Source organism: Haliotis rufescens, unplaced genomic scaffold (genome assembly GCF_023055435.1).
Source record: "Haliotis rufescens isolate VD_foot unplaced genomic scaffold, xgHalRufe1.0.p SCAF_121, whole genome shotgun sequence".
Taxonomy (NCBI): Eukaryota; Metazoa; Mollusca; class Gastropoda; order Lepetellida; family Haliotidae; genus Haliotis; species Haliotis rufescens.
Window position 1 is genome coordinate 308,163 of NW_025963804.1, and position 27,958 is coordinate 336,120.

Here is a 27,958-nt window from a genome sequence, read left to right on the forward strand (position 1 = left end):
AGAGATGTATTCCCACGCTGGGAAATGTATTAATCCAAGGCGGGTTACACAGTATTTCATCAAGATCACGTGGAGCTATCAAATCTCATCATTCTGACATGGAGGTATGATGTTGACTGGGCTTCCCTTACACCCCTAACATGAACCTCGCTATTAAGACAGCAATTTTATAAAAAAAATAGCAGTGAACCATAATCAACATCACTCGTCACACTAACAGATTTATGCATTTGTGCCTTGTAAACAAAATATTTGAAACTGCTGAAACTAATATGAAAGTCAGTCATGTTTCTACTGAATACCAACATCACAAAAACTCAGAACCGGTATATATAGCACAGCTTGGAAATACATGAACACCTTTTGTCCAGATTAAATCAAATATCATTCGGTGTATATAAAACAGAAGGCCCTCTTACTAATATTTACAAATATATCAATATATACAGTGCTATTGTGTTTCATACACATCCAACAGTATTAAGAGTAACGTAAAGTAAGACAAGTTCTATGGATGAACAACTTATTTTTTACAATTAGTGCAATTGTGCACTAATTGTAAAAAAGAAGTTGTTCATCCATAGAACTTGTCTTACTTCATCACACCAACTTCTAAATGCCACTTAAAGAAGAGTAACGTGGTCGTGCTTGACATCGTGTTAAGTGCATCCTGAATATACTTAGTTTCTGGTATGATTCGGTTGTCACTTAGCAGGAAGGACCAGTCGATATGACATGACATTGCTCTTCTGGACAACAGACAATTATTGTTCCTATTGTAGTTAACTCCGTGTATGCCGTGGCGCCCGGCACGCACAGAGCACCTGCGTTTGATGTTCATGTGTGTTTCGTGCCGATACATATGTCATATCGCTTTGATAGCGTGTCACGTGCTGGCAGCTCGCACGAGGTCCACGTGCTATTACGATGTGACGTCATTAAATTATTCAGATTCATTATAATTGCACGTTTCATATTTGTGCTGAATCGGGTGATTCTTAAACCTTTTTTTTTAATTCTTTAGGATATACAATGTGTATAACATATAGTTGATTATCGAACAAAATCGTCCTGCGTTGATCTTGTTCTTACATGTTACAGGAAATCTTGCAAGTTGTGAGACAGTATATATGTAACGGAGGTTTAAACAAAGGTAAAAATTAACAGGTCACTAAATCAAGTTTCAGTACTTGCAATGAAAAATAATCATCAAGGGAAATATATCATTTTCAATCCCGAAATTTGTGTCTGTTGAAAACTGTACACAGTTCTTCCGAATGGTCTCATTATGCCAAGTTGCGCTGCAGATCGCCTCAGCTGATGGCGATGATGGCGATGACGCCGCCTGTGAACGCTGTGATGACCAGGACATGGATCCTCAGTATAACGCGGCGAGTGAAACCTCCCTGAAAATTACGAGAATTTACATCATTAGAATTGTTCTTGAGCAACACATACATGCCGTGAGGGGCGACTATGCTTGTCGAAAAAGGCGACCAAAGTGATCAGGCTCAATGGCTGCGTAGATTGATGACAATGATGTCAATCACTTGATTGTCTGGTCCAAACTCGATTAATTACAGAGCGCCGTCATATAGCTGGAATATTGCTGGGTGCGGCGGTAAACAAAAAACAAACAAGCATTCATATGATTTTCACCGCTATTTTGCCTTTAGCGTCTTGATAACATGTTTCCAATATCCTGTCAATTGCCTTTCAAATCTCTATCAAAGAACCGCAAAAACACACAGTTCACATTTTTTCAACGCCCTGTCAATCCATAGCAAAAAGCTATGTCGACTTCACACTAAACTCTGTCAAGGCTATGTCCCTACTGGCGTTTAAGCAATACGGCAACCGTCCACAAGGCTCAGTGTTTCTGATTCTTCCTCGTATTAACTGTCGCTATATAGCTGAAATAATGCCGATGCGACGTTATATTTTAACTCACTAGCTCGTATTAACTATTGTTATAGTTTGACTCCATTGACTTTTTCTTAACCAAGATGGAACACATCTTTGAAGCTCCATCCATATTGAACTTACCGGTGGCTCTGTGTCATCCCTGTCTATATCCTTTGTACTGGAATACCTTGTGTTCCTGTTGGCGTAGATAGAGTAGCTCTGTTGCTTGCGCTCTGGAATAGAATGGACACGGACCTTGTACAGAGTGAAACTGATACATTCAGGATAGGTAGCATTATCGCTATCTTGATAAAAGAGTTACATGAAAAGTGGCCTTTCTTCTTTGAGTTTCCGGTGACTCCTTTTTTACCTTGATGTTACAGAAGGTAGATCATTCACTTTTGACTTTGGGTTTACAGAAGGCAAGGTCATTCACCTTTGACCCTAGAAGTTACATGAGACAAACTTCTCATATTTGATCCTGGAGTGACAGATGGCAAGGTCACTACCTTTTACATTTGACCCTAGCGATGGGGTCATTAACCCTTGACCCTCGAGTTTCAGAAGCTAGGATCAGTCACCTAAAGGCTAACAAGGTCACTTACTTTTGACCCAAGAGTAACAGAGGACAAGGGCATCAACTTTTGACCCTAGTGGTACGGGAGACAAGGTCATCAACGTTTGAAGGTCATCAACTTTTGACCCTAGAGGTACTGAAGAGAACTTAATTCACCTTTGACCCAACGGGTACGGGAGACAGGTCACATACCTTTGATTCTGGAGTTACAGGAGACCACCTCCAGGATGAGGACAATGAACACCTGGTATACGGCGAAACAGTAGAGGATGTAGGAGACGTACTCGTGCACGCCGGCCTTCTTCAAACCCACGCCAAGGATGATGTTCATTACTACAACGACATGAAGCAAAGGTCAGATTCACTTGGCTTTCTCAGAGAACGTGTATTTTGAAGCAGCGCTACTCCCTCAAAATCTTTATCATCAAAATGTTGTTTTCCGGGTGATGAGTGAGTGAGTGAGTATGGTTTTACGCCGCTTTTAGCAATATTCCAGCAATATCACGGCGGGGGACACCAGAAATAGGCTTCAAACATTGCACCCATGTCGGGAATCGAACCCGGGTCTTCGGCGTGGCGAGCGAACGCTTTAACCACTAGGCTACCCGACCGCCCCTTTTCGGGTGATGACATGGAAACGATCATATCATTGTTCACGTGAGATCGGTTTGAAGTAGGTAGATATATATTTGACACAATGAATACGTTTGCAGTGACCAGTGTCTTATCCGTCTGTGACGCACCTGCTAGGATGTGGTCGATGATTCCGACACACCAGTGGGCCCAGTTGAACACTGGCCTATTGCTGGAGGTAGACTTGGGACGGAAAATTCCCATCGCCGCCTGGGGAATTATACAGAGGCATATATATATTAAAAAGATTGATGTTTACATATTGTTGTCATATTTCTTGGTTCGCCAGTTTCGATTTCTTCGTGTTTTCCCCCCAATTTATAGTGTCACGTTACGTTAAAGGAACATATAACTGAACGTCAAAAAGCATATAAAGGAACAAGTGTTTGTTTGCGTTAAATCTACACATCTGCCAATAATGGTCTTTTGGCAATTTTATGAAATAAATATTAAACGTCAACGACAGAGAATAACCAGTCTCGATTATCCGACGAAACAGATTCCCATTGTAAGTGAAACGAAAATAGCGATGGAAATTATATGAATGGATCAGTGAAATTCAGTGATGACAACAGATGTTCGCTAAAATGGAAAGCATGTCATCCCCTGCCACTAGCTTTCTTTAAAGTTCTCATTTTTAGGCAGACATCCAATAAACGGCTATTTCAATGAAGACAAGGCTGAGTTATCGATGTCGGCCAAGCAGGTAATATTTGCTAAGATAAATGTACTAGCGCCTGTACCGACACGTGCATTGACAGAATAAAGGTGATGCAATCCCTAAGTTTTCACTGACCCTAAAGTTCCTTACAGCTACTTATAAAATGTTAATTGCTTACGCTTGTTTCTTTGTTTGTTGTTTACCGCCGCACTCCAGCTATATGACGGCAGTCTGTAAATAATCGAGTCTGGACCAGACAATCCAGTGATTGACATCATGAGCATCGATCCACGCAATCGGGTACGATGACATAGATCAACCAAGTCAGCGAGCCTGACCATCCGATCCCGTTTGTCGCCTCTTACGACAAGCAAAGTCGCCTTTTACGGCAAGCATGGGTTGCTAAAGACCTATTCTACCCCCGGATATTCACGGGTCAATTGCTTACGTAAATATACTGTAACAAATGTTATATGTGGCATAACACTTTCTTTGTAAAGTACAGATTCTCGTACTTTTGGGGGTTGAATCCTGTCCGGGATTCGAAACCACACTGCCAAAGTAAGAGAATCTGTACTTTACAAAGAAAGTGTTATCCCAAATATAACATTTGATACATTTGACCACTTTCTAAATGGCATTGTGTGTTTGTAAATATACTCACTGACAAAAGAAACGCGAATACCATACATGTTGGTTAATATATGAATATCATATATCCATGACTCGAGATGCACCATTTGTCTCGGATTAGCGTGTAAAGTTTGGAAATCACGTGCGGCATATCGTGATAAGAATAAAGACACTATTCTGTAATGCTTGGCTGATTGTTAGTGTTGTCATTAAGCGGTACACATTGGAAACATCTCTTCTTAACCTATATACTTGTCTATATGTTTCTGTGGTTTGCGTTTCTTTTGGCGATGAGTATATATACTAGTTCAGAAAGCACATGCACATAAGGTATAATTATTTCACTTTGACTTAAAAGTACATACACCTATATCATGACTTACATACCTGTATTATTGTGAGGCCTGTGACGATCATGCCGAGTATTGGGTGGATCTTTCTAAAATCTAGGAAACTGATCTGAAAAAGACAAGTACTGAATTCTTAACACTGAATAATGCATTTCTAAATGACATTATAACCGAATACATTGGAAAGAAAGATGATGTATGTTATTAGAGATGGTTTTATCTGATCTGGCACGTATTATGTAGCTTGTGATGTATGTTACTTACGTCACTGAGACCTTTGACCTCCAGAAAGATGACAACAAAAGCCCCGACCACCAACAACGCCAGCAACATCGTGCACATCCGGTGTATCTGTGGAGAAGAGGAGATGTAAGAGGTTAGAGGGGTTTAACGCCACTTCAGCAGAATTGGAGATATATCCTAGACGTTAACCACACGGATGTGGTTGTGACAAAGGCAAATTTGGGATTCAAACCCAACGCAGATCCTGGCACGGCAAAGGGACGCAATTCTACACAGCGAATGGTGGCGTCTCACACGTCTGTTGCCACTTGTACCCCAAGTGTGAGTGATAAGGGCCGTTTTACACAGCTTTAAGCAATATTCCACCAATATCGCGCCGGGGACACCAGAAATAGGCTTCAAACATTGAACTCATGAGGCGATTTTTCAAAGCAGCATTGTGTGAAATAATGCTGAATGTGATCTTGTGTAAAACGATTTAACAGTGCAAGGTCCCTGGTCAAACCAACATTGAATCAGAGATGAGCAGTTTATATAATATAGTATGATATGGTGTATACTGTTAATCCTCACTAAATGATTTACAGGGCACGTATGGACCGCCTACCTTCTAACCCTGATCCTGTGTAGTCTATTCACGTTCTACCAGTTCTCATTGTCAGTCGGAGGTACTCACCGTGAACCACAGCTTGCGGCCGCACACCCGGGCCTGGGGCCACATCGGTTTGTAGAAGCGGGCGACGACAATAGCAATGCTGGCCAAGAACATCCAGGCAAAGGTCATCGCACAGGCTAGAAAACACATAGACAGTGTCATCGCACAGGCTAGTAAACACATAGACAGTGTCATCGAATAGGCTAGAGAACACATAGACAGTGTCATCGAATAAGCTAGAAAACACATAGACAGTGTCATCGAATAGGTTAGAAAACACATGGACAGTGTCATCGAATAGGCTAGAAAACACATAGACAGTGTCATCGAATAGGCTAGAAAACACATAGACAGTGTCATCGAATAGGCTAGAAAACACAAAGACAGTGTCATCGAATAGGCTAGAAAACACATAGACAGTGTCGTCGAAAAGGCTAGAAAACACATAGACAGTGTCGTCGAAAAGGCTAGAAAACACATAGACAGTGTCGTCGCACAGACTAGAAAACACATAGACAACGTCGTCGAAAAGGCTAGAAAACACATAAATCGTAAATATTTTTTTCTTAGCCCCAACATTACCATTACCATAAATCATTCCCTTCCCTTCCCACATTCTGACCCAGTTGATACTCATTCAACAAATGTACACTTGACATGCATCCTTCTACAAACAAGATGGTGTTTTATCCTAACGCATTAACAGTGATGTGTACAGCTGCGTTTATCGTTCCTACGCTTACCATGAACCTTGATAAAGATTCTGTCTCCGTAAGCCACCTGCATCTGCGCAGTAGTCTTCAGGTCGACCCGATACCTCGACACCCACGGCAGGTTGGTGTGACGCTCCATGCGGCCTAGGGAGAGAGTGTACATTGAAGAAAGGTGAAATTGTAGAAGCAACAAGTATAATCCACGTCATAAAACTTAAGCGCCAGAGAATAACCAGTCTCGATTATCCGCCGAAACAGATTCCATGGGGCGAAAAAAGGCAAAATAGTGGTGAAAATGATATGAATAGATCACTGAAAATTAGTGATGACACCATGTCTTCGCGAAAAGGTAAGCATGTCCTGCCCTACCGGAAGTAACCTGACTCACATAATTTGAATTAAAAAGCAAGTGTTGTACTCCCGCCATTGGGCGACGGCCTTTAAACAAACCAGACAATCAAGTGATGGACGAGAAAATCCAGTGACACGATAGCGCATTTACTGATTTTGATGAAACTAAAGAATCCCTCAAACTGATTTAAAAATAACCGGCATACAACCTCACTCACTCACCAGCAACAATGGGGCCTTGAGCGAGCAGCATAAACCAGGCCTTGTCCAAGTTATATATCTTATCGTTTCCGGGCACCATCTTGGTCCGTACGAACTCGCACGTGAGAACACCGTCCGCCAAGGTGTCGGAGATGGGGAAGATGATGGGGTTCATCTAAACAGAGAGTCACAGGTTAGCCATCAGTGTTCACACTTGAGCTTGTGAACATGAGAAGTCACCCTCAGTCACCCTCAATCATACAATGTACCATATCTCCATTCTGTTAAGATATGTGCCATAAACCCATTCGCTTCTTTACAGTTATCGTCCCAAACAGGCTTCCACAGAAGATTTTGCTTGGGTGGGATCAATAATGAAATTGAATCATAATGCTATGACATCATCGGTTAATATGACGTCGCAATCGAACGACATCACTAATCTCTCTGTCACTGTAGCTTAGCTGTATCCTTCGCACCCAAGACTGTTTTCAAACTATACCGGTTGGAAGAATGATTTTTGATGATAAATATATCTAACTCTCGTGTCTTTTATTATCATGATGTACAATGCTATATCTGCTATCCAGCCTCGGAATGTTAAACTTTCATCGACTCGTGTTGACATAGTTGATATCAAAAGACACGAGGGTGAGATTCACCTTATATTTCCGCTTTGAGCCCGATTTGAATGGCATAGTCCTAAAATAGTTAGCCAGTCAAAAGGCGAGAGAACGAGAGAAATTCTGTGTCAAGTTACAAATAGGAGAGATTGAGATGATGACGTCATTTCCGGAAGGAGGCTATGATGGCGGATTGGTCCAGGGTATTGGTCATGATAGAATGGAGACATACTGCATTAGGTAATCGAGGAGGGTCCTTGATGAGTTTGCACTTTCATTTTACTTCAAATCTGTTTGAAGTGATAACGTCAATGGGAAGCCGACGTGGTGAGCCTTCTACTGTTATACACATCCTTGACGTCGATCTCGATTGCCCTATACATTTATGCATATCCATACAATATAGGTTTGAATCATTCGAAGAAGTATATCCTGTCTAACTTATGAAATCCTAGAAGGGACATTGTCGCGTTGTCGGCATTACAAAACACAAGCAAAAAGTGTTAAAATTAAACAAAGCGCGACAATGCTACAATGTGACCTTTTGACCATTTTGTGGCACTGTCACGCTTTAAATGATATTTTTTTAACTTTTACCAAAGAGACATTTTTCAAGTTCTAAATATGTAGCTTTGTCGCTTTGTCTAAAATGTGGAAATGTCCCTTCTAGGATTCCATACTAGCTTTACGCTGTCAGTGCTCACCGGGTTCATCCTCTTGTTAGACCTGTGGTAGTTGTAGGAGACGCTCATGCTGCGTCTGCCGCCCTGACTCAGACATTCAACAACGCTGTCGTCGCCCTGGTAACATGAAACATCAAGGTCATACATCAGAGCGTTCAGCACCTATCATATTCATGATAATGCCACTTAGAAAGTGTGGTTTTATATTTGTTATAACCGCATTCCTGTAAAAATACCCTGGTGGCAAGACATGGTCTCCAGTACATAATGTCCGTTATTGCACTACGAAATGAAATGTGGAAGTTTCAGTGACTCACTTTCGTGAACATAAAACGTCAAACACAGAGAATAACCAGTCTCGATTATCTGCCTCTACAAATTCCATTGGGCGTTAGAGGCACACTAGTTATGCAAATTATATGAATGTATTACTGAAAATCGTTACTAAGGTTCGGAAGTATTCAAGTGTGGGCCAGGACATTCTGTGAATTGTAGAATACGATGCCATGTATTCATGTAACACAGATTCAGTAATGGTTCTAGGGGGGAGGGGGGCACGGGTGATCCGGTCGTCTAAAGCGCCGCGATTCGCTGTGCAGACTTGCGTCCCTTTGGTACGCCAGAAACCTATGATTATGGGTTCGAATCCCGGTTCCCCCCGATTATGTTTCTATGTTTGTCAGCACCATACCCGTTCTCGTGGGCTTCACCGAAGTGGTAAACGTCTGAGACCTGCATCACTTCGGGCTTTCCTTCCACATTTAGCTGACACGCCGCGATATAACTGTAATACTGTTAAAAGCGGCGTTAAACCCAATTCACTCACTCACTCTGGTGATGCCATGGAGATAGTTTATTGACCAGTATATGGACCTTCTGGAGCAGGCTGGTTTTCTGGGTAAGCTGCGCTGACGCTACACTAGCACAGAATACCCAGTGAACCACACTGCTTGTTGAGGTGCATTGGCTACAGCGCACCTCTACGGAAGTAATATGTCAACATAATAAACCCAGTTTAAACACCATCATTAAACGTATTGAGTCTTATGTGGCGCATTTTCTCAAGACATGCGTGCCTACTCGCCTATATCAAAGTCTAGACTTAACTTTGATGTAGTGAAGACATATGATGAATACACCGGATATGTGGGTAAAACTACAGAATACATCTGAAGAAAATTCATTCCGAGCTTACCATCTTCGTATCATGCGACATTCCAAGTGCTACCCACTGGTCGGGCGTGTCCGGCAGCACCTTGACCGACATGCTGAACCAGACTCGGTCCCCCATGTCTCGCCACTGCACGTTGAATGTACAGTCCTTGTCAACACACTGGTTGAAGCACCCTCGCGTGGTCCCGCACTTGCCTCCCTTGTCGTCCTTGGGAAGGGAAAAAGAGGTTTAGGGTCAGTATTATATCTATGTTTTATACATGCGTACATAACAATTTTTATGTTGTTCTCTCATGCGGTGAATGCGAATCATAATCATTTCCTGAGATCATTGATTGTCTGTTCCGTTTATTCTTCGGTCATACACGAATAATGGATTCTTTGCCTGGGGGTTACCCCAAGACCTCGCACAAACGAAAGGAGCAATTTATATGTTTGTTTTAATGTTTTGGGGGCTGCATGAGTGAATCAATGCCGTATCACAGTCAGCTGAAATAAATTATACAGCTGCCTTGGTTTTCGGAAGCTTAAGAAACATTAGTAGCGTTCTCGTTAAAACGTTAAAACGTTAAATGCTAGAGACTAACCAGTCACTATTTCCCAACGAAACGGGTACATTGGGCGTAAAGGGCAAAAAAGCGGTGAAAATTATATGAATGGATCACTGAAAATCACTGGTGATACCATGTGTTCGCGAAATAAATTATTAACATCAAATAAACCAGTTATCGACAGTATGAACAAGATCCCCCTGGTACGCGATGAGACCATCAACCACGTCACAGTTAAATCGATGGCGGACACCAACGTCAGAAGCCCTTGTGACGGCCCGATCCCTATTTTGGTCCAGTAGTACCACATTTTTAGGAATATGAGGACTTATTCCGTGGGTTCTAATGTTTACATATTATATACGTGGTGATGGGTGATTTAGTATACTTTAGAAACAGGAGAATATGAAGACCTCAGGTCACATGGTACAAGGAATGTGTGACTCACCAATCCAACGGCAGTGCGGGTAGGTGTCGGTGGTGGAGTCGCTATTCGTACTGATGAGGGTGTGGTCGGGGCTGGGGCTGGTAGAACCCGTCTAGGTGTGGTCACCCATGGGGTGGTTACACGGACTTGTGGTCTGGTAGTTGTCGTCGTCGTCGTCGTCGTTGTGGTAGTCGTCGTACGAGGTGTAGTTGTAGTTGTAGTCGTGGTGGTGGTTGTCGTAGTGCTGGACGTTGTGCTGGTCTGGGGGAGATCCTCGGGACAGGGCGTGATGTAAGGGGTTACCAGCTGGCTTGGGTTGATGTTGAGAGGGATGCCAGCCATGTTGTCGGTGACGACGGCGGAGTTGACGCCAACCCAGAAGGTGCTGAATCGCTGTACGAACGTCGCGCTGTGAACGAAGTTGCACATACATGTCAATGTTTTTTATGTCAAAATGCCGCTGTTAAACCGCTGTGTCTGTTAGTATTATTTAAGGGTGGTATTAAATTTGTTAAAGCGAGTGTACGTAAGTGAGTATAGGCGTTTGCAACCTTTCAGCAATTCTGAAGGTGTACGGCGAGAGTATATACGACAATGGGGTTTACAAGATGGCGCCATAATGGTAACCCAACCAAGAACTCTAAGACACCAAATTACTACCCATGTGACTTCGTTTTATCTGTTGTTTAACATGGCACTCAGCAATAGTCCAGGGTCCCTGGCTCTTAGCTCTACGACTATCTACGACTTGATGATCAGTAAATACGTTGAGGGTATTTCTTCAATAAAATAATATAGATACCCTTCACTTTGTATCCGAAACATTTCATACATTCTTTGAGGAACTATTTGGAATGTTTAGTAATACATGAAGTGCGTTTGATGCGCTGCGTGTAATGCGGTGGGGATCCTGCTTACGTGATGACTATGTGTCCAATGGGCTGGGCCGGTGATGTCCAGTTGAAGAGGAGGGAGGACTTGTCGTCGTTGGTGATGTGGGTCAGACCCGCTTCCTGCAAGAGATGACAAACATTGGTGAACCAGCCGGAGATCAAGACAGCATTAAAAGAAAGAAATTTGACACAATTCTCAACTGACTTTGAGTATCCTTCTTTGTCACGCTCACACCTTCCCTCCCATACTGCCCCTATCACACCTACCCTCCCCTCCTGCCCTACTACACCCACCCTCCCATACTGCGTCTGTAACGCCCACATCTTCCCCACCATACTGCTTCTGTAGCGCCCACGCTGCCCCTATCACACCTACCCTTCCCTCCTACCCTACCGCACCTACCCTCATACACTCACTGCCCCTACCGCACCTACCCTCATACACACACGGTCCCTGCCACACCTATCCTCATACACACACTGCCCCTACCACACCTATCCTCATACACACACTGCCCCTACCACACCTACCCTCATACACACACTGCCCCTACCACACCTACCCTCATACACACACTGCCCCTACCACACCTACCCTCATACACTCACTGCCCCTACCACACCTACCCTCATACACACACTGCCCCAACCACACCTACCCTCATACACACACTGCCCCTACCACGCCTACCTTCATACACACACTGCCCCTACCACACCTACCCTCATACACACACTGCCCCTACCACACCTACCCTTCCCTCCTACCGTACCAAGCCTACCCTCATACATACACTGCCCCTACCACACCTACCCTCATACACACACTGCCCCTATCACACCTCCCTCATACACACACTGCCCCTACCACGCCTACCCTCATACACACACTGCCCCTACCACGCCTACCCTCATACACACACTGCCCCTACCACACCTACCCTCATACACACACTGCCCCTACCACGCCTACCCTCATACACACACTGCCCCTACCACGCCTACACTCAAACACACACTGCCCCTACCACGCCTACCCTCATACACACACTGCCCCTACCACACCTACCCTCATACACACACTGCCCCTACCACGCCTACCCTCATACACACACTGCCCCTACCACGCCTACACTCATACACACACTGCCCCTACCAAGCCTACCCGCATACACACACTGCCCCTACCACACCTACCCTCATACATACACTGCCCCTACCACACCTACCCTCATACACACACTGCCCCTACCGCACCTACACTCATACACACACTGCCCCTACCGCACCTACCCTCATACACACACTGCCCCTACCGCACCTACCCTCATACACACACTGCCCCTACCACACCTACACTCATACACACACTGCCCCTACCGCACGTACACTCATACACACACTGCCCCTACCGCACCTACACTCATACACACACTGCCCCTACCGCACCTACCCTCATACACACACTGCCCCTACCGCACCTACACTCATACACACACTGCCCCTACCGCACCTACCCTCATACACACACTGCCCCTACCGCACCTACCCTCATACACACACTGCCCCTACCGCACCTACCCTCATACACACACTGCCCCTACCGCACCTACCCTCATACACACACTGCCCCTACCACACCTACCCTCATACACACACTGCCCCTACCACGCCTACCCTCATACACACACTGACCCTTCTACACCTACCCTCATACACACACTGCCCCTACCACGCCTACCTTCATACACACACTGCACCTACCACACCTACCCTCATACACACACTGCCCCTACCACACCTACCCTTCCCTCCTACCGTACCAAGCCTACCCTCATACATACACTGCCCCTACCACACCTACCCTCATACACACACTGCCCCTATCACACCTCCCTCATACACACACTGCCCCTACCACACCTACCCTCATACACACACTGCCCCTACCACACCTACCCTCATACACACACTGCCCCTACCACGCCTACCCTCATACACACACTGCCCCTACCACGCCTACACTCAAACACACACTGCCCCTACCACGCCTACCCTCATACACACACTGCCCCTACCACACCTACCCTCATACACACACTGCCCCTACCACGCCTACCCTCATACACACACTGCCCCTACCACGCCTACACTCATACACACACTGCCCCTACCAAGCCTACCCGAATACACACACTGCCCCTACCACACCTACCCTCGTACATACACTGCCCCTACCACACCTACCCTCATACACACACTGCCCCTACCGCACCTACACTCATACACACACTGCCCCTACCGCACCTACCCTCATACACACACTGCCCCTACCGCACCTACCCTCATACACACACTGCCCCTACCGCACCTACACTCATACACACACTGCCCCTACCGCACCTACCCTCATACACACACTGCCCCTACCGCACCTACACTCATACACACACTGCCCCTACCGCACGTACACTCATACACACACTGCCCCTACCGCACCTACACTCATACACACACTGCCCCTACCGCACCTACCCTCATACACACACTGCCCCTACCGCACCTACACTCATACACACACTGCCCCTACCGCACCTACCCTCATACACACACTGCCCCTACCGCACCTACCCTCATACACACACTGCCCCTATCACACCTACCCTCATACACATACTGCCCCTACCGCACCTACACTCATACACACACACTGCCCCTACCGCTCCTACCCTCATACACACACTGCCCCTACCACACCTACCCTCATACACACACTGCCCCTACCACACCTATCCTCATACACACACTGCCCCTACCACCCCTACCCTCATACACACACTGCCCCTATCACACCTACCCTCATACACACACTGCCCCTACCGCACCTACACTCATACACACACTGCCCCTACCGCTCCTACCCCCATACACACACTGCCCCTACCACACCTACCCTCATACACACACTGCCCCTACCACACCTATCCTCATACACACACTGCCCCTACCACACCTACCCTCATACACACACTGCCCCTACCACACCTATCCTCATACACACACTGACCCTTCTACACCTACCCTCATACACACACTGCCCCTACCACACCTACCCTCATACACACACTGCCCCTACCACGCCTACCCTCATACACACACTGACCCTTCTACACCTACCCTCATACACACACTGCCCCTACCACGCCTACCCTCATACACATACTGCCCCTATCACACCTACCTTCATACACACACTGCCCCTACCACGCCTACCCTCATACACACACTGCCCCTACCACACCTTCCCTCATACACACACTGCCCCTACCACGCCTACACTCATACACACACTGCCCCTACCACACCTACCCTCATACATACATTGCCCCTACCACACCTACGGTCACACACACACTGCCCCTACCACACCTACCCTCATACACACACTGCCCCTACCACACCTACCCTCATACACTCACTGCCCCTACCACAACAACCCTCATACACACACTGCCCCTACCACACCTACCCTCATACATACACTGCCCCTACCACACCTACGCTCACACACACACACTGCCCCTACCACACCTACCCTCATACACACACTGCCCCTACCACACCTACCCTCATACACTCACTGCCCCTACCACAACAACCCTCATACACACACTGCCCCTACCACACCTACCCTCATACACACACTGCACCTACCACACCTACCCTCATACACACACTGCCCCTACCACACCTACCCTCACACACACTGAGCCTTCTACACCTACCCTCCCACACTCGTATCTGGATCCTTGCACAGCTGTAAAGGTGCCGACAAGCTCCGTCTGGTTGAAGCGTGGGTCAGCCCGCCTGGCTTCTACCAGGAACCCGCGGAATGTGTTCTTACAGAGTCCTCGCAGCATCACTGAAATACACCAGAACCATTCACGTCGACATTGGCATCATGCATCATGGAATAGACGTCATTGACTCAAGTTAGTGAGCGGAATATATTTGTTGACAAGTGTAATTAGCTCAGGTGACATTTATGAAGCCTGTATGCTGCTCCAGCAACTTGATGATAGATAATGAGAGGAAATGATTTCTGATAGACACAAGGCACCTAAAACCACAAGTATTCCACGACTGTACCGTCACCTGCATGTTCAAAAACTTACAGTTTTAACGCCAAACAGTATTACGGTTATATCACGACTCGTTAGCTTGTTATTGAAAGAAAAGTGGTGCAGGTCTTAGATATTTACAATTTTGTCAAAACAAGTTTAAGCAAAGCAAATGACAGGGTCGTGGCACGCCAAGGGGAGGTAACTCTGCATGGCCGATTCCATAGATGGCTTGGCCATCCGTTCCCCTTCTGGTTAGGCGTCATTTCATACCGAGAATGGCTACTTTATAACTTACCCATGATGCTTTCATTCGGGCCGAAATTGTCCTTTGAGACAAGTATTACGAAAGGCGACCTCTCTGAACTTCTCTGACTGAGTCCATGACGCGGAGTCATACCAGTACATGCGTCAATCGGTGCTCCTCCACTGTATCCTTCCGCAGTGTTCAGGTGGAACACCACACCCAGTAGACAAACAAGACATGCTAGTCGGATCTGATTGAACATAAAATGATTTTGGTTGTACAAAGGGTTAAGGCTTGTAACCTACCATTCATGTAACGAAATTGCACAAATGCTAGTTTGTAGCCTGAAAAGTGACATTTCTTTAAGAATTTTCATTCGGAAGGGAGATAGTAGGATTTTAATATTATTATTATTTTCATTTTGAAAAGTTTTTGAACATATGTAGCGATGATTCTCATGTTAAGAATAATTATCATTTACGCGAACGCCTGGTGTTATCACTTATTTCCAATGATCAGCTCATACAATTTCTTAAATGAGTACAATGTGTGAAGCCCATTTCGTGATATTGCTGGAATATTGCTAAAAGCGGAGTAAAACCCAACTCATATAATTTTCACCATTATTTAGCATTTTATGCCCATTGGAATCGTTTTCGGTGGAAAAGCGTGTACAGTAAAAATTAAGAGCAGAATTAATATCAGGATAATTTTTGTCATGTCATGGCATACTATAAAAATTATTACAATGAATTCCCAAAAGCCAATATGTGAAATTTAACAAATGTTATATTTGGTATAACTCTTTCTCAGTAAATTAAAAAATTCTAGTACTTATTGGGGTTGAGTACCATCAAAGGATTCGTACCCACACTCTCAGAATGAGGCATCCAATCGCCAACACACAAACTCAGCGATCTGACCCACTCAGCCACCGAGGCTTCCACAACAATGAAAGTTCAACAACTGGCAGTCTAAATCACGTACTTTGTGTACCCCGGCCACAAGTGTAAATTGGCAGGTTCCCATGGCCGAAAGCTATTAATACACAAAGAGGGATTCGAACCCACACTCTCAGAGTGATGCACCCGATCGTGGAAACCTCGGTGGCTGAGTGGGTTAGATCGCTGACTTTGTGTTCTGGCGATTAGGCTGAGAGCGTGGGTTCGAACCCCTGATGGGACTCAATCCCAAAACGTACTAGAATGTGTACTTGACAAAGAAAGTGTTATCCCAAATATAACATTTGTTACATTTGACCACTTTCTAAATGGCATTGTGTATTCATGTGAGATTTTGTTAAATATAAATACCATTGCCCCACACTAACTTATGAAATTACTGATTATGCATTTTTGTAAATGATGTCAAAATAGCAATATAAATTAGTAGAGAGTATTTATAGAAATCCGTAAGTAATATTCTGCTAAATTCCAATATAGCGCACTTTCCCTGAACAGCTGGACATGGATATGCCAACTGATCACAAACAGCTTCTGCTGTCGTCTGCCTGGCTGGGCTGACATGACGGATCACATCCGCCTTGCCTCGGGTGACGTCCGGGAAAGCAAGGAGAGGTAGCAGATACCTTGTGTTAAGGCTATACAGGGAAGTTTTGTGACGACTAGTTTCTTTTAATTGAACTTCACGGTTTTCCTGTGCTCAAACAACGATTAAATGGTATGCTATTAAAATACACCCCTTGCTGTTACGAATTGTGTTTCTCCTTGCTGAATGATCTAAACCCGTGTCCCCAGCAACCTATGCTTGTCTTATGTGGCGAATGAGTGGATTGGGTGGCTGGACTCGGTGACTTGGTTGATTGCATGTCATCGTATCCCAATCGTTTGGATCGATGTTCCTGGTGTCAATCACTGGGTTGTCTGGTCTAGATTCGATTATTTTCTGACCGCCGCCATACGGCTGGAATATTGCTGAGTGCGGCGCCATAGAAACAAACTAACCGAAAAATATACTTCATGGCGTTAAAAGATATTAGGTGTTTATTAATGATGGTTTTAGCATATTGAGTGATTGGGGCTTAACGCCGGTTTGAACCCTATTTAAGTTCTATCAAGGTGTATCAGCTGATGTATGGCCTTTATTGTGTCTCAGCCAATATGTGTCGATAAATTTATGTGTCAACTAATGTGCCCAAGTGATGTAATAAACGTTTGCCAACTTTGGCGAAATACACGAGCAGAGAAACGGTTCTCATAGACAAAGGAATATAATCGGGGAGATTCTGGGATTTGAACCTGCGATCATATCTAAAGGAGGCAAGTCTGCACATGTAGTTGTTCCACCTTAAACCACTGAGTTAGTCCTGTTCTATGCTATCTCTGGTGTATGTTCATTGACGGTGCCTTATACATGTGTTCAAACATAGAAAATGTCCCTTAATTACTCGTGTCTGGAAAACAATGTAGTCATTTCCGCCAATTCCAGTAGTTCATTGGGAGCAGTCTTAACTAATTCTAAATTCATCCTCCTTCGTCATAATCTAATGGGTTATGTAAAAATGACAGAAACTTCGATCACAAATTGTAATATAATAATCATAAACTAGTGAGACATGCCGTCATATTTATGTGAGTACTGCATCACCCAGTTATTTTAATGACCGACGGTTTATATACACGATATCAAATGACGCATTAAACATCAAACTACACAGTGAATTACTACAGGTTTAGTATGAATACAATAACATAGTATGGATATTTTTACAAAATACGTATATTTTTTTAATTCAAAATGGCGGACATTGCAGTTTACCAAAGTCGGACATAAAGGACTTACTTCTACGGCCCATGTTTTTATATATCGAGAGTTGCCTGAATTGCAACGATCACACAACACAACACACTATACGTGGATATGTTTCAGTAGACTTTCAAAGTAGGTTTCAAAGCACGCCTTGGTCACGTTCTGTGCCAGATTCTTGAGAAACGTTCCGTATGGTCAGGATGAATCGCAAGAAATTACTGTCCGTTTGTACATGGAGACAGTCAGTCATCAGAAATACTTTTATAAATTATAAAGAAGTGATATCACGAAACTAGATGCTAAAGTATTCACGAAGCTAAAAATTATTCAGACAAATATAAAGATTGGGATATTATGAAATACAAAAAGCAACTGAATTCGAACTGAAGTGAAAAAGTATCACATTATCCTAAGCGGTAATTCTAAATGTATTATTTCTGCCCCTTTCAGAAGCAACTAGCCCGCGCTCATGAAATTTCGTTGACAAAGATACGTATCTGTTGACTGACAGAAAAAACGACTTAGGGATCCCACTATCAATATTGAGAAAATAGGAAAATAAGCACAGCATAAGCTTACCTTTTCCCTGCTGACCATCGTGGTAATTGTCCAGTCGTAAACACAATGAAATTATAATCGGATGGACATATTGCAAAACTTCACCCTGTGTGGTCACGTGGTATGGGGTATGTAATACAGATCACGTGACGTATCGATACTGTGATTGATGATGTTCCGGGTTTACCAGACCCATCTACATTCACAAGAAATGACGTCATACAGGTAAAGTGCCCGGATTATCTACCTGGGCGTGACTACGACCCGTGTTAATGATAAGTACTTAACGATTTACTTGTAATCACAGGTAATGCTGTCCCAAGGTGTTAATTTGATTACACATAAAACCGACTTCCTACCTGTCTTCTCTGTAGGTAATTGTTTTACCTGTGATAGATAACGCCGTAGGGAGTGCATCAATCTACCTGAGCAGCAGATCTACTGCCACCAACCTGTGAAAAATAGCTATCATTAGGATTTGAGACTAAGCCTTTGAGAAGGCCGCCACATTTCCCCACCCGTTATGTTTTGCTTTTTCTTTCCCTCGTGAATATGCACGCAGAATGTATGGTGTCGTAATATTGTTTTAGTTGGATATCCTCATGCTCAGTTTCAATCATCATTACATTTGTACAAAGTACATTTAAATTTTTGTTTGTTTGTTTGGTTTGTATTTTGTATTATACCAACCCGTTTGTTCGTAAAAGAATACTAAGGTACAAGTCATTGAGTGAGTGTGTGGGGTTTTCCGCCGCTTTTTGCAGCATCCCAGCAATATCACGGAGAGGTGACACCAGACTAAGGCGAGTCAGTCAGTCAGTCAGTGAGTATGGTTTTAGCAATCAATTATACCCCAGCAATATCCAAGCTGGGAGACACCAGACTGAAGCACAGCTTTTATTGTAAACGTTTGGGTGACATTTCCAAATTCGACGCATCAGTGACAAGCAAAAAGATGTCCGATGCAATTCTCTAATTTTACTTGTACCACACGAGCCCGTGTTTTTCAGGTGAATAATTGACTTGCCTTTGCCCGTGTTTGTGACGGGTGCTTCGGGTGGGGAATATGCTCACCTAAACGCGAACACCTGATATCATCACTGTTTGATAGTGTTTTATAAACACATGCTGATAATATAGTCGGAACCATACGCCGGACTCTCCTTTAGGAGAGATTTCTTATGATTATGAAATAATTTTGTGCCTTTTTATTCATAGAACATTTGGCTAGGATGTGGTAATTTGTCTATTAATTAAATCAATTTAAATAAATGTAATTAAATAAACGTAAACGTAAATATGGTAATACAATACATTCAGCTTAGTGGCTTTATGTTTGTTTTTGCTATTCCCAGAATACAAATGTGGCTTCTGAATAGTCATCACACGCATTTCATCAAAACATATTGTCACGTGGAATGTGTATGACAAGAGATGCAGATATAACTTTTCCACATGCTGCAGTTGTGTAGTGATTCCTGACTTTGACTAATGTAATAGTAAGGGCCTGGGGCCATGAACTGATCTCAGGGTGTGGGGATATCGGTTAGTGTAACACAGCATAACGTGCCCCTGGGATAAGGCGGCAGGTAATTACCCAAAGGAAAAGTCAATTAGTTATTCATACGTTTGATATTGAAAGCAGTCGTACATTTCCGAAAGGTAATATACCATCTCCCATTTGTCACACCTTAAAACTTCATAGGACGGGGTTGATTGTACGGCAAATTCCAAACCTCTCACCTGACTGTTTGAATAGAGTGTTTCAGCATATATATATATATATATATATATATATATATATATATATATATATATCTCTCGTAGTATTTTATGTAACTTGTAGTATTTCATATAATTTATTTGCTTGTTTGTTTGTTTGTTGTTTAACGCCGCACTCATCAATATTACAGCCATATGACAGCGGTCTGTAAGTAATCAAATCTGGATCAGACAATCCAGTGATTGACATCATGGGCATTCGCGCTATCTTCGGATCTTCATGGGTTCATATACTTTGTCCTTAATGTAACTTGGAAGTATTTCATAGGTTGCCCTTCCTGTAATTTGTAGTGCTTCCTGTAACTTGTAGTGCTTCCTGTAACAGACAGTGCTTTTGTTAAGTTACATGTTCTTCATGTAATTTAATGTGTTTCACGTAACTTGTAATGCTTCATGTACCTGGCTGTGCTCAATTAGACTTCTAGTGCTCTGTGTAACTTCATGTGCTTCCTGTAACTTGAAGTGCTTTGTGTAACTTGTGGTGCTTCATGTAACTTAATGCGTTTTCCCATAACATAATGTGTTTCCCTGTAACTTGTGCTTCATGTAACTTGTTATGCTTCATGTAACTTGTTCATCATATAACTTCTAGTGCTTCATGTTACTTGTAGTGCTTCATGTTACTTGTAGTGCATCATGTTACTTGTAGTGTTTCATGTTACTTGTAGTGCTTCATGTTACTTGTAGTGCTTCATGTTACTTGTAGTGCTTCATGTTACTTGTGGTGCATCATGTTACTTGTAGTGTTTCATGTTACTTGTAGTGCATCATGTTACTTGTAGTGTTTCATGTTAATTCTAGTGCTTCATGTTACGTGTAGTGCTTCAATTAATTTGTCTTTCTTGTTACTTGTAGTGCATCTTGTAACTTCTGCTGTTCCTGTAATTTCCAGTAATTTTGACTTTTATTGTTTAGTATAACTTGTAGAGCCAACTGCTTCACGCTGCTTCTTGTGAGTATCACACTTTATCCTTAAGATTAAAGAGGAAATCACTGAAGCACTTTTAAAGGCAATTTATTTATTTATATTTTACAGTTCCTTTTTAAACATAAAAAAATACATATCTTATGATAAAAGTTTAAATTTCTACCCAATCTTTTCTCCATTTCTGTGTTTCTTAAATAGGAATAAAAGCAACATTCTCAGTGTTCTTGATTCAAGATGCAGATAAAAAACACGAATCTCCGATGGTGTTTGAAAATGTAATGTCACCAGGACCAAGGCTGTGGTTGACCTATAGGAAGAGTCAAGAGAACATGACCTAAATAATGCATTAACCATTGTAAGCAATAACAAAACATTAACCCTTCATATGCTGAACACTGGCAAATATATCAAATAACATGTTCCTCAGATAAAGGAATAATAATGGTCAAGTTTAAAACATTATAAATCATGATGGAACATTCATAGAATAATAACTTGTAAATTGAATATGAACCTTTAGGACCATGGGAAACAGCACCTAAACCTAAAGAGGTGACAAAGATTTGACCAATGTGAACACATAGAATATAAAACATGTATTTGATTCTCTTCTTGCAAATTATACAATACAGAGGTGACAACATAGAAAACAGGCACTTACTTATGTACATGGCATTATACATGGCAATATCCATGTGTATTCAATATTGGACAAGTGGATAAAAGGAATGTATCTCACATAAAACATATGCAATATATTGCATGTGGAGAAGATTATGCAATTTCCTATGCAAACCCAAATTTAGGCCAGAACATAATAATATAAGGCATAACATAATTTGTTTTACAATAACAGAGTTCACCTGAATTATTCTGGAATATTATATATTATATAAGGGTAAAGAAGAATCAAAGAAATAACAGGATTTTCTACTCAACAGGCATCTTTAAAACTAAACACCTAATTTAATTAATTCTGATTTTTCACTGGTGAAAAGTCTACATCAGGCACCTCTCCCCTAAAATTAATGTGTCTGGCTTGAAAATGATATGTCATCAGTGGCTCCTCTTGGTGTTTATAAACACCATTCATACATGGCAAACAGACATCTGCACAAACACATACGGACACAGTGGATGTTATCCGAAGGGACAAACTGTACAGACATTATGCTCTTGGAGTAGCATGACATGGATGGATTTCTACACAAAACATAAGCTGTCTGATTTCAAGACAAACTGACCTAATACACCCTCAGCAGTTAATATTTGACACATGGCTATGCCATTTGACATATTTCACAGAACTCTTTTAAATAACTGTAATATTTACCAGGATAGAAAAGAACATATTATTTGTAAGAAAACAGACATGCTATTCAGTATCTTATAAGCATGGCGACCATGATATGTCTGAACTGTCTTTGAGGCTGGATCCCGGTGCTGTCTAGGAGATGACGATGAGGACGATGATGGCGGTGGAGATGGCAGTGATGACAGCGATGTGGAGGAGGAGTAGACCCTGTCGGAGACAGGAACCCTGTAGGAAGACAAGACACTACATGGTCAACTGGAGGACTATTGGGGAACAATCTCATTAAAGTCAGCTTTTAGTTCTTGCTATCGCTAAACAAAGATCTGAGGACATCCCATTACGGGTCATGTCAGAATAACCTTTCATCCGACCAATCAAAACATCGCTTACTAGATCATGAAAGTGACTGTCGGAATGTGATTTCTAATCATACAACCTCGAAAACGTTAACACAGGGTATTCCGAATGATAGTTACGGCCCCTACAACTGAATCCATCAAAATTATTGTCTATCTCTCGCTTCCGTGGGATAAACATTTGAAGGTGCTGCACAGTACTTGGAAAGCACTGCCATATAATCGCAACCATATATTAGACATTATGGAATGTTCGTTTGTTCAGTTTTCAAAATTTTATTCGAGAACTGTGTCAACATATTTTTCAAGCGTAATCTGAAATGGAAGTTGCCAGGTTGAAACAAGTGCCGTGAAGCTCGAGAAAGCTGCTTTCTAGTTGGCTGATGTCTACTTCTTGTTAGTCGTTTCAGTGGTCGGTTGTACTGACGTGACCCGCAATGGGATGTCCTCAGATCTTTATTTAGCGGCAGCGAGAACTTAGATCTGATTTTAATGAGATTGATTGGGGAACAGCAAGAAACACAGTAGAGACAAGTTGACAGAGCTGTTCAACTTCTTTATTCTTTCAATATGGTGTTTTGCATCTTCCCAAGGCAAGAGCGTCCACTAGCCTTTTTATCAAAGTCTTGTTTACACCCTTGCCGCATCAAGTCCACTTTCCTGTGCTAAATATGATTGGACTATTGCACATATTGCTAGTCCAATCAGAGAACGTTCACAAAATCAACATACACAACTGGTATACCTTTGTATGATTTACCGCTGCCCGTCTTTGTTGACATGAATATATCTTTTCATCTTTTAAACAACCCCACGATTTCCTATGTTTTTGTGTTAAGGATGCAAACGCGAATGATTTCGTTATCTGATCGACTTGGTCATTGACTGTGGTTGTTGTCATCTTTGTAAAGCAATACAAGATAAGAACAGCGATCTGATTGAATATCACGTTTTCATTACAAGGGGCACAACTCGTGATCTACGCAAGGTGGTGCCTCCGTCAAGCCAAGAAAAGTGGCCTTGATGTGGCAAGGTTAGAAACTAGGCTTTGATATAGGCTAGTGGACATGCTTGCCTCGGGAAGATATATGTTTCGGTACAGGTGCCAGTTCTGCTATTACTTGCTCATCAATGTACTAGCCCCTGTACCTGTCAACTCTGTCTTCACTGGTACAACAGCTTCTGAATTGCCACTAAAGATAATACTCAGAAAGCAGTGCTTCCAAATGTGATCCCATGTAGTGTAAATGTAACCTGATTACAAGTTGTAATTACTGCACACATCTAGTACTGCGTACATCACCATTGTGGTCTAATAGATGGAGTGTCTGCCTGGAGAGCAGAACGTCAGTCGTTTGATCCACAGCCGCATCATACCAAAAGACATTAAAGAGGGTATATGTTGTTGCCCTGCCTGGTGCTCGGGATTATGGGATAAAACAAGGATTGGTCGACTTGAGTTAGTTTACTGTGTCTGAGTGGGATATCAATGACAAACTGTGGCATGGTATCTCAGACTATTAGAACTATAAAACCAGTATTGGTCCGCACTACTATAAGCAGCTGCAAATGCGCTCACGCATGCATGCACACATCACCATATAAGTGCAATAACCTTGCTTGTGAAGTACACCCCATTTCACCTCACCTCGCCAGTATTGTGTAAGATTCTGAGTATGTACCTGTTGTTTTGCTGGCTGAGCCTGTTGCTGGACCGGCATTCCCTTCTGCGCAAGCTCGTAATTTTCACTGCGATCTGGAACATAACACCACAGTTAAGTCAACAGCGCAAAATTGCCTGTCAGATCTGAGTGCACACATCCTGTATACATGATATTTATGTGTTATAATAAATAAGGCCATTTATATTGTGCTATTTTATTTTATTGTACTCAAAGTGCTACAATACTTCTACCCCAGGCAAAGGATCAGTATGCACTTGATTTTCATTCTAAGCTCCCTGGTGAGTATACAACCCAAGCTGCCTGTGAGGCGCTAGTAGGCTAAAAGTCTCATTGCTTTCTCATCTGCGACCAGCGTCTGCCTTTGAATTGTGATCTGTCCGCTGTGCACAGGACCACATGCCACCTCAGACGTAAGTGTTATACACTGAAGAGAACATGCTGGTAATCTGACTGACCTTTTGACTCCGACTGACACTTGAAGCAGACGAGGAGGAACTCAATGAGGACCTGCCACACAACATAGCCCACCAGGATCCACGTCACATAGCTGGGGACTGCGGGTTTGCCAAGGTTTACACCCAGGAAAACTGTCACCACTGAAGAAAAGAAACAAAATTGCTTTATGCCAAGACCCCAATATTTTGTTGAATTGCTATCACCACTCCACCACCAACAGTCAGGGCCATAATACATATGGCTTCAATGTATTATTTGATTTCTGAGTGAAAGGTTTGGACGAATATGTTATATTCTTCATGGCAGACATTTGAGTGAGTGAGTTTGATTTGATGCCGCTTTAAGCAACATTCCAGCAATATCACATCAAGGAACACCAGAAATGGGCTTCGCACATTGTACCCATATGGGTGATTGACAAAAGGTCTTCAGAGTGACGAGCGAACACTTTAACCACTAGGCTACCCAACCGCCCGGCAGACATTTGAAAATAATTTGAAACGTAAATAATGATAACAAAAATACAGTATTGAATCTAAGGCGAATAAAAATGGGCCATGTTTAAAATTGGATTTAAATTCTGTGAGCAGTTTTTACAGAAACCATAGCTGGGATCTGGGATAGGACTTGTAGTTTCAGATTAGACGTCGGTTAATGACAGACAGATAGACAACCAGACAGATACCAAGACAACGACATAAGTTTCTTTGACTGTCAGTCAGGTAAGCTAAGAATGATAACTGATGATACTGACCTGCAAGAACATGAGCAGCTGTTCCCACACCGAAGTGGGCCCAGTTGAAGATTGGTCGGTTGGCATCATTTGGGTGGGGTCGGAACAGAGCCATGATTGGCTGGAAAGTACAATGTTATACCTTGACTGACATGTACACTAACTGCATGAAATTTATAATTATGCCTCAAAGTGAGATTGACCAATCAAAGAACAGAACTACTCACGTCATATGAGGCTGTATACCATCAGTGAAAATATTTTACTCGCCCAATATTTTGCTGCTGACCTAATATGACACAGTATACGGCAACTTAAGACACCATAACAAACTAATTAAGCCTAAAAGTTCACTATTATTATTATTTCACTATTACATCACATATTTTTACTTCTTTGTTCACATTAGTTTCATGAGAAAACGGTTGGTTGACGTAATGTTGGAAAATTGAATAGAAGAAGACAGACATACAACTTGTTCAGACAAGAGGCAGACATATAGACATATATCGGACAGAAGACAGACAGATGTCAGACAGGAAACAGACACATAGACAGATATCTTACAGATGTCAGACAGGAGACAGACACATAGACAGATATCTTACAGATGTCAGACAGGAGACAGACACATAGACAGATATCTTACAGATGTCAGAAAGGAGACAGACAGATGTCAGACAGGAAACAGACAGATGTCAGACAGGAAACAGACACATAGACAGATATCTTACAGATGTCAGACAGGAGACAGACACATAGACAGATATCTTACAGATGTCAGACAGGAAACAGACACATAGACAGATATCTTACAGATGTCAGACAGGAGACAGACACATAGACAGATATCTTACAGATGTCAGACAGGAAACAGACACATAGACAGATATCTTACAGATGTCAGACAGGAAACAGACACATAGACAGATATCTTACAGATGTCAGACAGGAAACAGACACATAGACAGATATCTTACAGATGTCAGACAGGAAACAGACAGATGTCAGACAGGAGACAGACAGATGTCAGACAGGAAACAGACACATAGACAGATATCTTACAGATGTCAGACAGGAAACAGACACATAGACAGATATCTTACAGATGTCAGACAGGAAACAGACACATAGACAGATATCTTACAGATGTCAGACAGGAAACAGACACATAGACAGATATCTTACAGATGTCAGACAGGAGACAGACACGTAGACAGATATCTTACAGATGTCAGACAGGAAACAGACACATAGACAGATATCTTACAGATGTCAGACAGGAAACAGACACATAGACAGATATCTTACAGATGTCAGACAGGAAACAGACACATAGACAGATATCTTACAGATGTCAGACAGGAGACAGACACGTAGACAGATATCTTACAGATGTCAGACAGGAGACAGACACATAGACAGATATCCTACAGATGTCAGACAGGAGACAGACACATAGACAGATATCTTACAGATGACAGACACATAGACAGATATCTTACAGATGTCAGACAGGAGACAGACACATAGACAGATATCTTACAGATGTCAGACAGGAGACAGACACATAGACAGATATCTTACAGATATCAGACAGGAAACAGACACATAGACAGATATCTTACAGATGTCAGACAGGAGACAGACACATAGACAGATATCTTACAGATGTCAGACAGGAGACAGACACATAGACAGATATCTTACAGATGTCAGACAGGAGACAGACACAT

General features: G+C 42.8%; 2 protein-coding genes across 5 annotated transcripts in view; both read right to left on the reverse strand.

Moving 5' to 3' along the window:
* Positions 1 to 553: 553 nt before the first annotated feature.
* LOC124136190 (putative ferric-chelate reductase 1) lies at positions 554 to 15,886 on the reverse strand. Its single transcript, XM_048393915.1, has 15 exons — positions 15,692 to 15,886; positions 15,058 to 15,194; positions 11,298 to 11,392; positions 10,401 to 10,788; positions 9,424 to 9,609; positions 8,250 to 8,345; positions 6,944 to 7,097; positions 6,401 to 6,514; positions 5,679 to 5,794; positions 5,024 to 5,110; positions 4,797 to 4,868; positions 3,226 to 3,325; positions 2,675 to 2,815; positions 2,047 to 2,138; positions 554 to 1,406 (listed from the first exon to the last, which is right to left on the reverse strand). The coding sequence occupies exons 1-15, from the start codon at positions 15,789 to 15,791 to the stop codon at positions 1,314 to 1,316; spliced, it is 1,971 nt and encodes a 656-aa protein (XP_048249872.1). The 5' UTR covers positions 15,792 to 15,886; the 3' UTR covers positions 554 to 1,313.
* A 5,862-nt stretch (positions 15,887 to 21,748) lies between these two features.
* Positions 21,749 to 27,958, reverse strand: part of LOC124136191 (putative ferric-chelate reductase 1 homolog) — a 46,127-nt gene continuing 39,917 nt past the window's right edge. For all 4 annotated transcript variants that reach the window (XM_046502047.2, XM_046502044.2, XM_046502048.2 and 1 more), the window contains exons 13-16: positions 26,244 to 26,343; positions 25,489 to 25,629; positions 25,031 to 25,104; positions 21,749 to 23,217 (exon numbers count right to left, since the gene is read on the reverse strand). In XM_046502047.2, the coding sequence (XP_046358003.2) occupies positions 23,125 to 23,217; positions 25,031 to 25,104; positions 25,489 to 25,629; positions 26,244 to 26,343 (408 nt within the window). In that variant the 3' untranslated portion in view covers positions 21,749 to 23,124. The remainder of the gene's footprint in view (positions 23,218 to 25,030; positions 25,105 to 25,488; positions 25,630 to 26,243; positions 26,344 to 27,958) is intronic.